Source organism: Thalassophryne amazonica, chromosome 19, assembly GCF_902500255.1.
Source record: "Thalassophryne amazonica chromosome 19, fThaAma1.1, whole genome shotgun sequence".
Taxonomy (NCBI): Eukaryota; Metazoa; Chordata; class Actinopteri; order Batrachoidiformes; family Batrachoididae; genus Thalassophryne; species Thalassophryne amazonica.
Window position 1 is genome coordinate 39892233 of NC_047121.1, and position 13471 is coordinate 39905703.

Consider the following 13471-nt stretch of genomic DNA (forward strand, 5'->3'; position numbering starts at 1 on the left):
ATGAATGAATGAATGAATGATTCATGCTCCTTTGCCTTCCCTTGTAATAAGCAGTATTACAAGGGATGATCCTGCATTTCACAAAGATGAGGGTTCTCGAATGTGTTAGTGTGCACTAGATACCAGTAGACAGTGTATAGGGGAGCAATCACTGATGACTCTTCTTATTTGTACAGTCTTCTGGCAGTCCTTCAAAATGCAAAGCCAAGGTAAAGTTGATCCTCTATGAGCTACTTTATCAACATAACGGCATCATATGTCAGCCTCCATGAGGAGGCCCACTCCAATGTAGATATGAAGGTCTCATTCTAAGCTTATGAAAACACATTGATTTGTTGTTGCTGGCTGAACACATGGCTATGAAATCAATACTTGTTAATAAACACTGGATGCTTCATATAGCTTTATATACAGCCTCAGATTCCCCACTTAACCTCATATTATGTAAATTAGTCATTACGAAACATTCCTCCAGAAATTCAACCAATTTCCGGAATCTTTTCGAATGTGCCATGCTGTCTAAAAACAAGGTGCATGCAAACTGCTAACCTGCTGAAAATCTCCAAGTAAGTTCTAAATAATTCCAGATAGGAATAAAAAAATATTACATTTAACAGATATTGTTTAATGAAACAGGATATGTGCAGTAGGAGAAAATTGAGTTTGAAAGCTTTTAAGACAGTTCTGTTGGTACAAAGGTGTTTATTTGAACCCTTTTTACTTGTTTCTGATGTTCGTGTCTGTAATGAGAGCAGGATTGAATAGTCACAGTCATTGGATTTGATGCGTGTTGCAGATATTCTTTGAAACAAAAGTTTTGCAAAGCAAAACAATGAAAACAACTGAAACATCTGAAAACAATGAGCCATCAAACATTTGACATCCTACAAAGTAAACCTCAACTTTTTTTTTAAATTTGATGGCCTGTAGGTGGCGCAGCTGCATTTGACGCACGCTGCAGATTCGCGTGGTTGGCCGTCGCCACCTCACCTGTACATGATGTTTAGTGCACTGACAGTCAGACCTGCACACGCGCCACATCAGAAGGAGCAGCCTTGGAGAGCTGGAGGGCATTTTTTCTTTCTGACTCCTCTCGCCAGCATCCTGTCCGCGTGCCGACCATGCGCCGCTCCTTCGTGGTGTTTGTGACTTTTATCAAAGTGTTTCCGCGGACAGTATTTGTTTTCACCATGGTGGTGGTTTGCCCGTTTGTGTTTGGCTGACAGTGAGGACTGGCGCTTTGACACAACAGATGTTCTCCTCTGCTGCCGCATCACTCCGACTCTGACTCACCGTCTGGTGCCGCATCTTTTTTCGCTTTTTATTTATTATTTAAGCAAACAGAAACACGTACACTTCGTTGTATTATAAAGTGTTCTGGAATTCTATCGACGGAGGTTGCATATAAGGAAGGATAATAGCTTTTTTTTGTGTCGTGCGTTTTGACGCATGATTAATCGGACTTGATTTGTCTTTTGAGGTGGAGTGGGTTATTTGGATCGTTTAAAAATATGATCATGTTTGTAATAGGGTGTGATCTCCTCGGCGGACTCTTTTTCACCTTAGATATGGCACTTTGAGTGATTGGTTTTGCTTTAAAATAACGTTCAGTCTTGTTTGTAGCGCGCGTAAAGGCGCAGTTTTACGCACGGCTCCCCAACAAGATGGGAGGACAGTGCAGCGCCGGGACGCGCGCACATGATGCCTTTAGCAGTCGGGGCCAGATGCGGCCCCGCGCATAACCGTGCGGTGACAGCATGTCCTCTTGGTCCAATGTCTCGGAGTGTCTCCCCCTTAATTGCAGCTGGGAGGAGACGCGCAACTCCACAAGTAGCGGCGACTTTCTCCTGCCTCCTCTCAGCTACTACTCCATTCCTCTCCTCACGGGCATCACCGTCGCCTGCACGCTTTTGTTTCTAGTTGGGGTTGCCGGGAACGTCATGACCATTTTGGTTGTCAGTAACTACCGGGACATGCGCACCACCACCAACCTTTACCTGTGCAGCATGGCGGTGTCTGACCTGCTCATTTTCCTCTGTATGCCGCTGGATCTGTACCGAATGTGGCGCTACCGACCGTGGCGCTTCGGAGACGCGCTCTGCAAGCTCTTCCTGTTCGTGTCCGAGTCGTGCACGTACTCCACCATCCTGAGCATCACTGCTCTGTCAGTGGAGCGCTACATGGCGATCTGCTTCCCGCTGCGTGCAAAGGCAATGGTTACCAAAAGGCGGGTACGCGCAATCATCATGTTGCTTTGGACAGTGTCTCTGCTGAGCGCCGGGCCCGTGTTTGTCATGGTAGGAGTGGAGCAGGATAGTGTGGGACATCCGAGCGCGGAAATGAACGAGAATGGCTTCGTCTTGGAGGCTGGGGACACGCGGGAATGTAAGATGACGCATTACGCCTTGGAGTCGGGGCTCATGGGAGCCATGGTGTGGCTGAGCTCGGTTTTCTTTTTCATGCCGGTGTTCTGTCTCACGGTACTCTACAGCCTCATCAGCCGACGTCTGTGGCAGAGACACAGGGAGACAAACGTCAACTCCCGCGTGGCACACCGGGACAAAAGCAACAGGCAGACCATCAAGATGCTGGGTAAGTTAGACCATGCGCAATTACGCACGAGAAGTGACCCTTTTTCCAACTTGAACTCACTCAATCATATCCACCCCACCCTCTCCTATCCTTCCTCTCCCTACAGTGGTGGTAGTCCTCGCTTTTGTCCTGTGTTGGCTGCCGTTCCACGTGGGTCGCTACCTGCAGTTCCGCTCACTGGACGCTCCGTCTCCGCTGCTCTCACTGTTGTCCGAGTACTGCACCCTGGTGTCCGTGGTTCTCTTTTATCTCAGCGCGGCCATTAACCCCATCCTCTACAACACCATGTCCTGGAAATACCGCGGCGCAGCGGCGCGCCTCTTTGGCCTGACCGACAGCCAGAATCCCCGCAGCCGCACGGCCAGCACCGTGAAGGCAGACGGATCGACCGGCTGGACGGAGTCCACAGCCAGCTTCTAAAACGTGTGTGGATATGAACTGTACTGGTCTCACGAAAGCTCATAAATCCAAAGGGTTCCACAATCCGTCGTGGGTTTTTTTTTTTGTTTGTTTTTTTTTGGTTTGTTTTTGTTTTTTTCTTTTTTTGTTTGTTTTTTGTTTTGTTTTGTTTTGTTTTTTTGGGGGGTTTTTTGGTGACAAATCCATAAAGCGCACATTTGCAAAAAAAGAAGAAAAAAGAAACGAGTCACAAAATCCTGCAACATTTATTACACATCAAATTACTGTTTATCCCGCTTGAAGTGGGAATGTTCTTTCTCTTTTGTTAAGTGCTATTCCTCTTTGTTTCTATATTCGAAAGCCTGAAGTGCTTATACTTGTGCGCACACACGCAGATTAATCACTTTATTAATTGCCTTATAGTGTACATAATCTGGATGACAAAGAAAGCACTGTAGAACTTGTGGCACTGCTCTGCGCTCTTTAAGGAGCACGTGAGCAATCTCTTTGTGTGTGTGTGTGTGTGTGTGTGTGTGTGTGTGTGTGTGTGTGTGTGTGTGTGTGTGTGTGTGTGTGTGTGTGTAGTGGTGGGATAGTATGGATTTTGAATCCCTTGTGCTTTTTCACTATGAGCTAAAATGTGAGCGTCGAAAAGATAATTCTTTACATTTTGATACATTTATCGAACAATCAAATTAGGGGTCATTTAAATGATCTCAAAAGTCAGAACAGGAATTTCTGGTCATTTTCAGGGGAAATTTTCAATTGGGTCAAAGAAAAACTTGGGTTTCTGAGTATTTGAGCTCAAAATCTGTTCTATGCGACTTGCCATAATGGGGGGGGGGGGGGGTAGTACGGACGTGAGATATCTCTTTGTGTGTGTGTGAGTAGTGGTGGGATAGTCTGGATTTTGAGTCCCTTGTGCTTTATCACCATGAGCTAAACTGTGAGCATTGAAAAGATGATTCTTTACATTTTGATACATTTATCGAACAATCAAATTAGGGGTCATTTAAATGATGCCAAAAGTCAGAACAGGAATTTCTGGTCATTTTCAGGGGAAATTTTTCAATTGGGTTAAAGAGAAACATGGGTTTCTGAGTATTTGAGCTCAAAATGTGTTCTATGCGATTTGCCATAATGCCCAGGGGGTACGGACTTTGTCAATATATAGGTTCCTCCTTCAATTTTCCTCATTGGTTTTGATGGAACTCCAGATGTTAATTTGTTATTTAATTGTGAGCTGTTTGAATCTGTTTATTCCTGTTAAGGGTCATGAGGGGGTGTAGCCTATCTTAGCAGTCATTGGGCAAGAGGTGAGGTACACCTTGGACAGGCCATCAGTCTATTGTGGGGCCAGTGCATATAGACAGACACCTACGGTCAATTTAGAGTCCCCAGTTCCCCCAATCTGCATGTCTCTGGAAGTGGGAGGAAGCTGGAGCACAATTGTACTGTGTATTAGCCATTCCTAAAATTAAGAATGCCGGGGTCCAATTTAACAGAAAGGAAGGAAGCTAGGACTGCATATGGGGGAGGGAGGGTCACTTTGAGTGTTGTTTGAGCATTGTTTCCCATACACACACACGCACACTAATCCCAGAGAAAAAGGCCTCAGGCTGAGTTTGAACCAAGAACCTTCTGGTAATGGGCTGAAAAACCACAGCACGTGTCACAGGATTTTTTTTTTTTTTTTTTTTCTCAATTCGCCTTCAATTAACAGACAGGGTTAAAATAATGTCATAGGGTGATTACTTTACACTTATAGTTTAATCAACACTTATGTGAGCACAGAGAAAACATCATGTATCACACAACAGAGATTTTCCACACACAAAGTTGATAACACCGAGGTCACAAAGCCTTTTGATTTTTAGAGGTTGTGAAATATTTATTATTTATTTATCCCAGATTTCTTGAGGGAACAGTTATCACAGTTTGTCATTTTTGATTGTCATCTGTCCACAATGACAAGATTCTATGAGATTCTTGGACAAGTTTATTGAATTCATTTTGGAACTGCTAATACATGGTGAAATGATTCTGATTTTTGTGCACATAACATTTTTAACACCCATAATAATAAATCAGCTGATCTTGTATCCAGAGCTTTTCTGGTGGTGTTGAATACATTTGGGTTTCATCACTTTATGCAGTTAACTCAAAGCAATGGAAATACTCTGAACTTCATTTGGCTCCAGATATAGATGTCTCCAATGCTGCATTGCTTCCTCCCATGCTTCCAATTTGCAATAATTTTCTTGTTAAATTTGTAACGTGCATTTCCTGGCAATTTCAATTTATTTTCATTTATATAGCGCCAAATCACAACAAAGTTGCCTCAAGGCGCTTCACACAAGTAAGGTCTAACCTTACCAAGCCCGAGAGCAAGCACACACGTGACAGTGGTAAGGAAAAACTCCCTTTAATGATTTGATGAAGAAACCTCAAGAAAGAAAGAAAGAAACCTCAAATCTGGCAATTTGTGGGCAGCATGTTGGCATAGTGGTTAGCACTGTTGCCTCACAGGAAGAAGGTCCTGGGATTGCTTCCCATCTGGTCCTTTCTGTGTGGAGCTTGCATGTTCTCCAAGTGTTCATGTGGGTTCCCTCCAGGTGGTCCAGTTTATTCTCAGTTCCAAAGACATGAAGGTTAGGTGAATTGGAAACTGTAAATTGATTGTAGGTGCGTGAATGTGTTTATCTGTCTATATGTGGCCCTGTGGTATACTGGCGTGCCGTCCAGGGTGCACCTTGCCTCTCGCCCTATGACTTTTGAGATACCAGAGAACTGAAGGTTTTAGCTCACTCCCTCAGGAGAACTCCATGAATAGTCTTATTGACAATCTTAATTCACCACTTTGAGGTCTGTTGGTGTCAGTTTGCACTTATAAAGATTCAACGGTGTTACCTGCAGAAACAGATGCACTGGTTTACTAAGTATTTGCATGTTCTCAGTTTGGTTTGCAAGGCTCATAGCTGAAGGTAGCATCATGCCAATACAGCTTATTATTCTAAATGATTTAATGATAATATAGTAAGCACAACCGTTGATAATATTTGATGCCGTGGCAAAACGCATGCACCGAGCTAAATATTTCAAGACATGGGTTTATCATTTTTTAAATAATAAAATAGGAAATATTAGAAATCAAACACTCCAGCCTTCTCTACCCATGTCTAGAAATATTTTAATTGTGTATAAACAAAACTAGTTTTGTTTGAATTTGACATATCACTACAGAATTTGACTCATAATATGATGGATGCTAAAAGTACTAATTTCTCTCTCTTGATCCACTGTCAATTTGTGGTCAACATGAGGGTCCTCTAAAACTGAATGTCATTAATTTATCACTCACCACCAGGATCATTCCTTCAAGGTTTAAACCTGGTGTCGTAACACCTAAAATCAAAAAAACTATAAACCTGTTTCTAAATTACAGTTTCTTTATTTTTGTTTGTTTGTTTGTTTTTCATTCTAGAAAAAAGGTCTGTGAGTAACATTTTTGCATATTTGTTGGAGAACAACCTCTTTGAGTGTTTGCATTTGTGATTTATGCTACATCATTTCACGCAGATTCCTTACTATTTGTGTTTTAACACATTTGAATGTATTTTGCTGTGTAAAGCACTTTGATTGTTGAGTTGAAGGTGCTTGAAAATTAAAGACACACATCACTTTAAGCAGCAGTTTAAATGCTGCTTAAAGTGATGTGTGGAGTTTTTAGAAAGGAAATAGTCAGTGTGAAGTAAGTTTTTGTTTCATGCTATGTTAATGACTCCACAAATGGTTTTCAGCACCACACAGTGTAAATGATGGAACATTATTTGTTTTGGTTGTAAATGCAAGACTTCCAGACAGGTCTTAAAAAAAAAAAAGGAAGTTTCTGTTTCACAGTGCATCCAGAAAAGTATTCACAGTGCTTCACTTTTTCCACAGTTTGTTATGTTACAGCCTTATTCCAAAATACAGTGAATTCATTTTTCCCCTCAACACTCTACTAACAACACCCCATAATAACAATATGAAAAATGTTGGTTTGTGCTCTGACATGTACTGTCAACTGTGGGACCTTATGTGCTGGTGTGTGCCTTTGCAAATCATGTCCAATCAACTGAATTTACCCCAGGTGGACTCCAATTAAGCTGTAAAAACATCTCAAGAATGATCAGTGGAAACAGGATGAACCTAAACTCAGTTTTGAGCTTCATGATGAAGGCTGTGAATACTTATGGACACGTGATTTCTTAGGGTTTTTTTTTTAATACATTTGCAAAAAAAAAAAAAAAAAAAAAACTTTTTCACATTGTTAATATGGGGTACTGTGTGTAGAATTTTGAGGGAATTTTTTTTTTTCATTATTTTGGAATGCACCATATGAGTGTCTGGGGAAAATGCTCATGTGTTTGAGGAGCCCCGCAATCCCACAACTCACTTTGAGATTCTCAAGCATCCTTTTTCCACCAATTTAAGTATCTGCCCAGAAAGAATATAAGTATGTGTTTGTGATAATATGTTTATGTGAGGCTTAACAATTAATTTTTACCGACACAGCGTCTCATAAAACTGTTTACCTTGACTGAATTGTACAGGAAAGTACTCAAAATTGACATTGCCTTAAATGAAAATAAGATTAAGCAACATCTGCAAAATTAAATTTCCTAAAATTTCAATGTGAAGAGAGCAAGATAGCTCAATAATGTGTACAGTGCATCTAGGAAATATTCGCAGCACTTCACTTTTTCTATTACAGCCGTATTTCAAAATGGAGTAAACAAATTTTTGCGCTCAAAATTCTACTCACAACAACCCATAATTACAACATAAAAATGATGAACCGTCGCCCCAGTCTGAGGTCAAGAGCGCTGTGGAGCAGGTTTTCATCCAAGATGTCTCTGTACATTGCTGCATTCATGTTTCCCTAAAAACTGACTAATCTCCCAGTTCCTGCCACTGAAAAACATCCCCACACCATGATGCTGCCACAAACATGTTTCACTGTAGGGATGGTACCTGATTTCCTCCAAACATAACACCTGGCATTCACTCCAAAGAGTTCAATCTTTGTCACATCAGGCCAGAGAATTTTGTTTCTCATGGTCTGAGAGTCCTTCAGGTGCCTTTTGGCAAACTCCAGGTGGGCTGCCATGTGCCGTTTACTCAGGAGTGGCTTCTGTCTGTACACTCTACCATACAGGCCTGATTGGTGGATTGCTGCAGAGATGGTTGTCCTTGTGGAAGGTTCTCCTCTCTCCACAGAGGAATGCTGGAGCTCTGACTGAGTGGCCATCGGGTTCTTGGTCACCTCCTTGACTAAGGCCTTTGTATGCCCATTGCTCAATTTAGATGGGCAGCCAGCTCTAGGAAGAGTCCTGGTGGATCTGAACATCTTCCCTTGACAAATGATGGAGACCACTGTGCTTATTGGGACCTTCAATGCAGCAGAAACTTTTCTGTATCTTTCCCCAGATTTGTGCCTCAAGACAACGCTTATGATTACTTATGTACATGTGATTTCTTAGTTTGTTGCAAATTTATTAAAAATAATCTAAAAAATAAAAAAAAAACTTTATTCACATTGTCATTATGGGGTATTGTGTGTATTTTTTTGGGGGGGGAAATGAATTTCATACATTCTGGAATAAGACTGTAACATAACAAAATGTGGAAAAAGTGAAGTGCTGTGAATACTTTCTGGATGCACCATATGTGATGGTGTTCTGCTGGCTTTGAGCTGTGAATAGATGCTTTACAGTGCAACATGCTCAGTGCTGCAAGTGATTTCACTGCAAAAGTAGCACTCAGTTACAAAACAAGATGTTGGCATATTAACGATGTTCCTGAGTGTCCAAAATGATGTCATGATTGTCATCACATAGTAATTATTTATGTACAGTGTCGGCTATATTATTCTTTGTTGAAGAAATGTTTGTGAATATTTTCTGTTGGGTATCTGTTATCTGTTGATAACAGTAAAACCTTGTAAAAAATTAAAATGGTGTGTAGAGTTGTCATTTTTACTCGTTGGTGAATATATATATACGTAATGGTGTGAAAAAGGGAAAATAAGTGCGTCTTAAGTCTGGACTTGAAAGTCTCCACAGAATCTGATTTATTGACGCAAGGAGACCATTCCACAGAACAGGGGCACGATAAGAGAAAGCTCTGTGACCCGCAGACTTCTTATTCACCCTAGGGACATAAAGTAGTCCTGCACCCTGAGAACGTAAAGCCCAGGCCGGTACGTAAGGTTTAATTAGGTCAGCTAGGTAGGGAGGTGCCAGTCCATGAATAATTTTATAGGTTAGTAGCAGAACCTTAAAATCTGATCTCACTGGGACAGGAAGCCAGTGAAGAGATGCCAAAATGGGTGTAATGTGGTCAAACTTTCTGCTTTGTGTCAAAAGTCTGGCTGCAGCATTTTGAACCAATTGGAGAGCCCTAATGCTAGATTGCGGTAAACCAGAAAATAGAACATTGCAGTAGTCCAATCTAGAAGAGATGAACGCATGGATCAGGGTCTCAGCATCAGCCATAGACAAGATAGGACGAATCTTCGCTATATTTCGCAGGTGGAAGAAGAACAGTCCTAATAATATTTCTAATATGGAGGCCAAAGGACAATGAAGGATCAAAAATTACCCCAATGTTCCTCACTTTGTCAGTGTGATGTATGACACACGAGCCTAAGATGAGTGTTAACTGGTCAAATTGATGCCAATGTCTCACTGGACCAAGAACCATCATTTCAGTCTTTTCAGAGTTTAAGAGCATGAAGTTTCTAGACATCCACCTTCTCACTGCTGCAAGGCAATCTTCTAAGGATTTTATGTGAACGAGATTACCAGCAGTTATCGGCATATATAACTAAGTATCATCTGCATAGCAGTGAAAGGTAATCCCAAAATGCCGCAATATGTGCCCAAGGGGTGCTATATAAAGGGAGAAAAGCAGGGGGCCTAAGACAGACCCCTGAGGAACCCCAAATTTCATGTCACTAAGGTTAGAGGTAGTGTTACTGTACAAAACACAGTGAGAACGACTGGTCAAGTATGACGTCAGCCATGCAAGGGCACTCCCAGTAATCGCAGAATGATTTTCCAGCCTATCAAGTAGAATATGATGATCCACTGTATCAAATGCAGCACTGAGATCTAACAGCAGCAGAACCGTAGTGGTGTCCGAGTCCATTGTAAACAGAAGATCATTCACCACTTTAGTGAGAGTCATCTCTGTGGAATGATATTTTCTAAAAGCAGACTGCAGTGGCTCTTAGAGATTATTCTCAGTAAGATAGTCTACAAGCTGTCGTGACACCACTTTTTCCAGAATTTTAGAGCAAAATGATAGCTTTGATATCGGCCGATAGTTTTTCAATACACTAGGGTCAAGATTAGGTTTCTTAAGTAATAGTTTAATCACTGCAGATTTGAAACATTTAGGAACAGATCCAGAAGTTAAAGAAAGATTAATAATTTCCAGCACAATCGGCCCAAGAGTGGGCCACAGGTCCTTAAACAGTTTTGTTGGTATAAGATCAAATAAACAGGTTGTGCTTTTTGTTGACGTTATGAGTTTCATCAGCATGTCTAGAGAGAGACACTATCAAATTCTGTAAATCTAGGTAATAACTCAGTAGTGGCGCCCACCTCAATAGCAGGGCATTGAGGCAGGCATGCTGGGATATGTTCAACCTAATGTCATCTATTTTCTTTTCAAAGTAATCTAGGAAATCTTGTGCTGTAAAAGGAGAGAAAACTACAGGTGGTTGTCCATGAATAAGTGTTGCCACCGTGTTGAACAAGAACTTTGAGTTATGCTTGTTTTTGTTGATCAAATAAGCGTAATAGGTCCGCTTTGTAGCCAATAATGCATGCTTATAGTCTAAGATAGCATCACGCCAGGTGGAATACTTCTAATTTTGAACTACGCCATTTCCGTTCTAGACCTCTTGCTTTATGCTTGAGGTCACGCAGGTAATCATTGAACCAAGGTGACTGCGATTTGGGGAGGCGCGGTTTCAGCACAGGTGTTGCAATCATGTCGAGTGTTGTTTTGAGCACTGAGTTTAAACTATCCACAAGTCTGTCTACTGACTGGGTATTTGTCAAAAGTGAGGCTAAGACATCAGGCAGTCTAGCTTTTAGTTTAGTCTTAGTTAAGGAGTTGATGCATCGCTGCAGTGATGAATAAGGTTGTTGTTCCACTAAACACGGCAGCAAAACTGTAAACTTAATGAGTGATCAAAGACTACTGATGTAAGAGGCATGATGTCAATATTTGTGACAGCAATACCATGTGTGAGAACCAGATCCATGGTATTTCCACTAATGTGTGTCAAATCCCGAATGCATTGCCAAAATCCTAATGCATCCACAATTTCCATAAATGATTTGCAGAGGGGATCAGAAGGCTTATTTATATGAACGTTAAAGTCACCAATGATCAGAATGTTATCTGCACTAGTTGACAAGTTAGAGATGAATGCACCAAATTCATCTAAGAATTCAGAATATGGGCCAGGAGGCCTATATACAGTGACAAAGTAATACAGCTGATTTTTATTCTTCTGACCTTGGCAATGCGTAATATCCTGAGCGGAGCGGAGAATCAGATGCTCAAACGAGTTATATTTGTGACCCCCAACAGCTAATAAGCTAAACCTAGATTTATAAATAAGAGCAACACCCCCGCCTTGCTTCGTATCATGAGGGACGCCACTAAATGTATATGCTGGTGGGCAGGCTTCATTTAAGAGGAGGACAGCTGTAGGTTTAAGCCAGGTTTCACATAACCCAATTATATCTAAGTGATGATCAATAAAATGAATTGCAGCCATTTCATTTTAATAACAATGAAAGCAGTCCACCAAGAGCGTGCTATTTAGTGGTGGGTGGCGAATAACACAGACGCAGATTTGTACTTGCACCATTGTCAGTATAACTAGGACCTTGTGGCGGATGTTCAACATGTAATGGACATAATTCACCATACTGAGCGTGTTCCCTCTTTGGGATGTGGTAACATACCCAGATGTTACCACATCCCAAAGAGGGATGCATATTGATGTTTCCTGTCTCAGTCCTTGCATGGGTAATTGGCCATGTTTATTCCTGCTATGCATATGACAACCTGTCTCGCATATTGTTGTTTCCTTCCTCGGCTCCTGCGTGGGCAATGGGCAATGTTTATTCCTGCTACACCAACCCAGTTTCACGGCAGGTTGTGGGACTGGGGAACAAAAAGTACATTAATCTATGGGTTTGTGACGGGGTTACAACAATGGGGTGTTTTCGTAATGAGGGCACAAATTCATTTCATGAGGGGGGCCACAAAATGTGGGGTGAAGGGGGGAGGTCTGGGGGAGTCATGGTTAACATTGGGGGGAGGGTACACACTTACGCTATGGTTATGGTTAGAATTAGGAGAGGGGAGATTATAAATAGCAAAATAAAAAAAAAAATGCGTCACGGCACCAAATGTGACGGGGGCATGAACAAAACGTGAGACCGGGCTGGCTACACATATGACAAGTTGTCTTGACCCCTGTGGTGCTTATTTGCATTGCAATGATGATTGCAGATCGCAAATACTGAGCATATTGTGAGCTTGCTGGAACTCTCTCAAAGAGGGGAAGTGACAGAGTGTATCTCGCTGGAACTCTCTGGCCAATACTGCCAACTTGCGATCGAATGTCAAAACCTCTTCCAGCATGTGCAGAGCTGCGCCTTCTTTTGCCTGAAGAGATGTGTTCAGCATGTTCATGTGCACTGTCATATCCACAATGAAGTGTAGGTTTTCCAGCCACTCTGGCTGTTTCAGCTCAGGAAAGGTGATCCCTTTGCTGCCTAGGAAAGTTTTCACCTCTTCCAAAGAGTTTCAGCATCTACCCCCTGGACTGCCAATTAGATTTTGTTGTGCAGCAGGAGATCAGAATACATGCTGTCCACCTTACCCAGTAACAAACGGAACTGACAGCGATTTAAACCTTTGGCCACTATTTTGTTGACAATCTGAATGAGGAAATGCTTGAATGCACAGTGCCTCTTGGTGCAGGATGCAGTGAAATGTCACCAGCGTTCTTCCAGCGACTTCTATAGTAAAGCCACAAAGCTCTTTTGTGTTCCTGTCATACTTGGTCCTCATCGGTAGCCACTGACACCAGGTGGGGTTTTGTTCATTTCTTTAGCTCTTAAACAATCCAAGACAGTCTCACAGATGTCTTCCCCACGTGTTTGCCCTTTTAGTGGTATCAACTCATTCATTTATTCCTGTGGCCTGGCAGTGTTCACATATCAGCAGAACAGTGCTATTTGTTCAATATCTCTTTTGCCTTTGGACTCATCACAGGCGACTGAGCATGCCAGAGCTGAATTGCTGCCTTTAATTTGCTGTCTGGGAATGTTTTCTGCCATTTTTGTAGTTCTGGCTTTGACAGGTTTCATAGAGAGGCATATCTCTGATTTTCTGCACAATT

General features: G+C 41.9%; 1 protein-coding gene across 1 annotated transcript; it reads left to right on the top strand.

The window, feature by feature from the left end:
- Positions 1–1530: 1530 nt before the first annotated feature.
- On the top strand, positions 1531–3070 carry ghsra (growth hormone secretagogue receptor a). Its single transcript, XM_034159716.1, has 2 exons — positions 1531–2592; positions 2699–3070. Exons 1-2 carry the CDS (start codon positions 1758–1760, stop codon positions 3010–3012), a joined length of 1149 nt encoding a protein of 382 aa, XP_034015607.1. The 5' UTR covers positions 1531–1757; the 3' UTR covers positions 3013–3070.
- The last annotated feature ends 10401 nt before the right edge of the window (positions 3071–13471 follow it).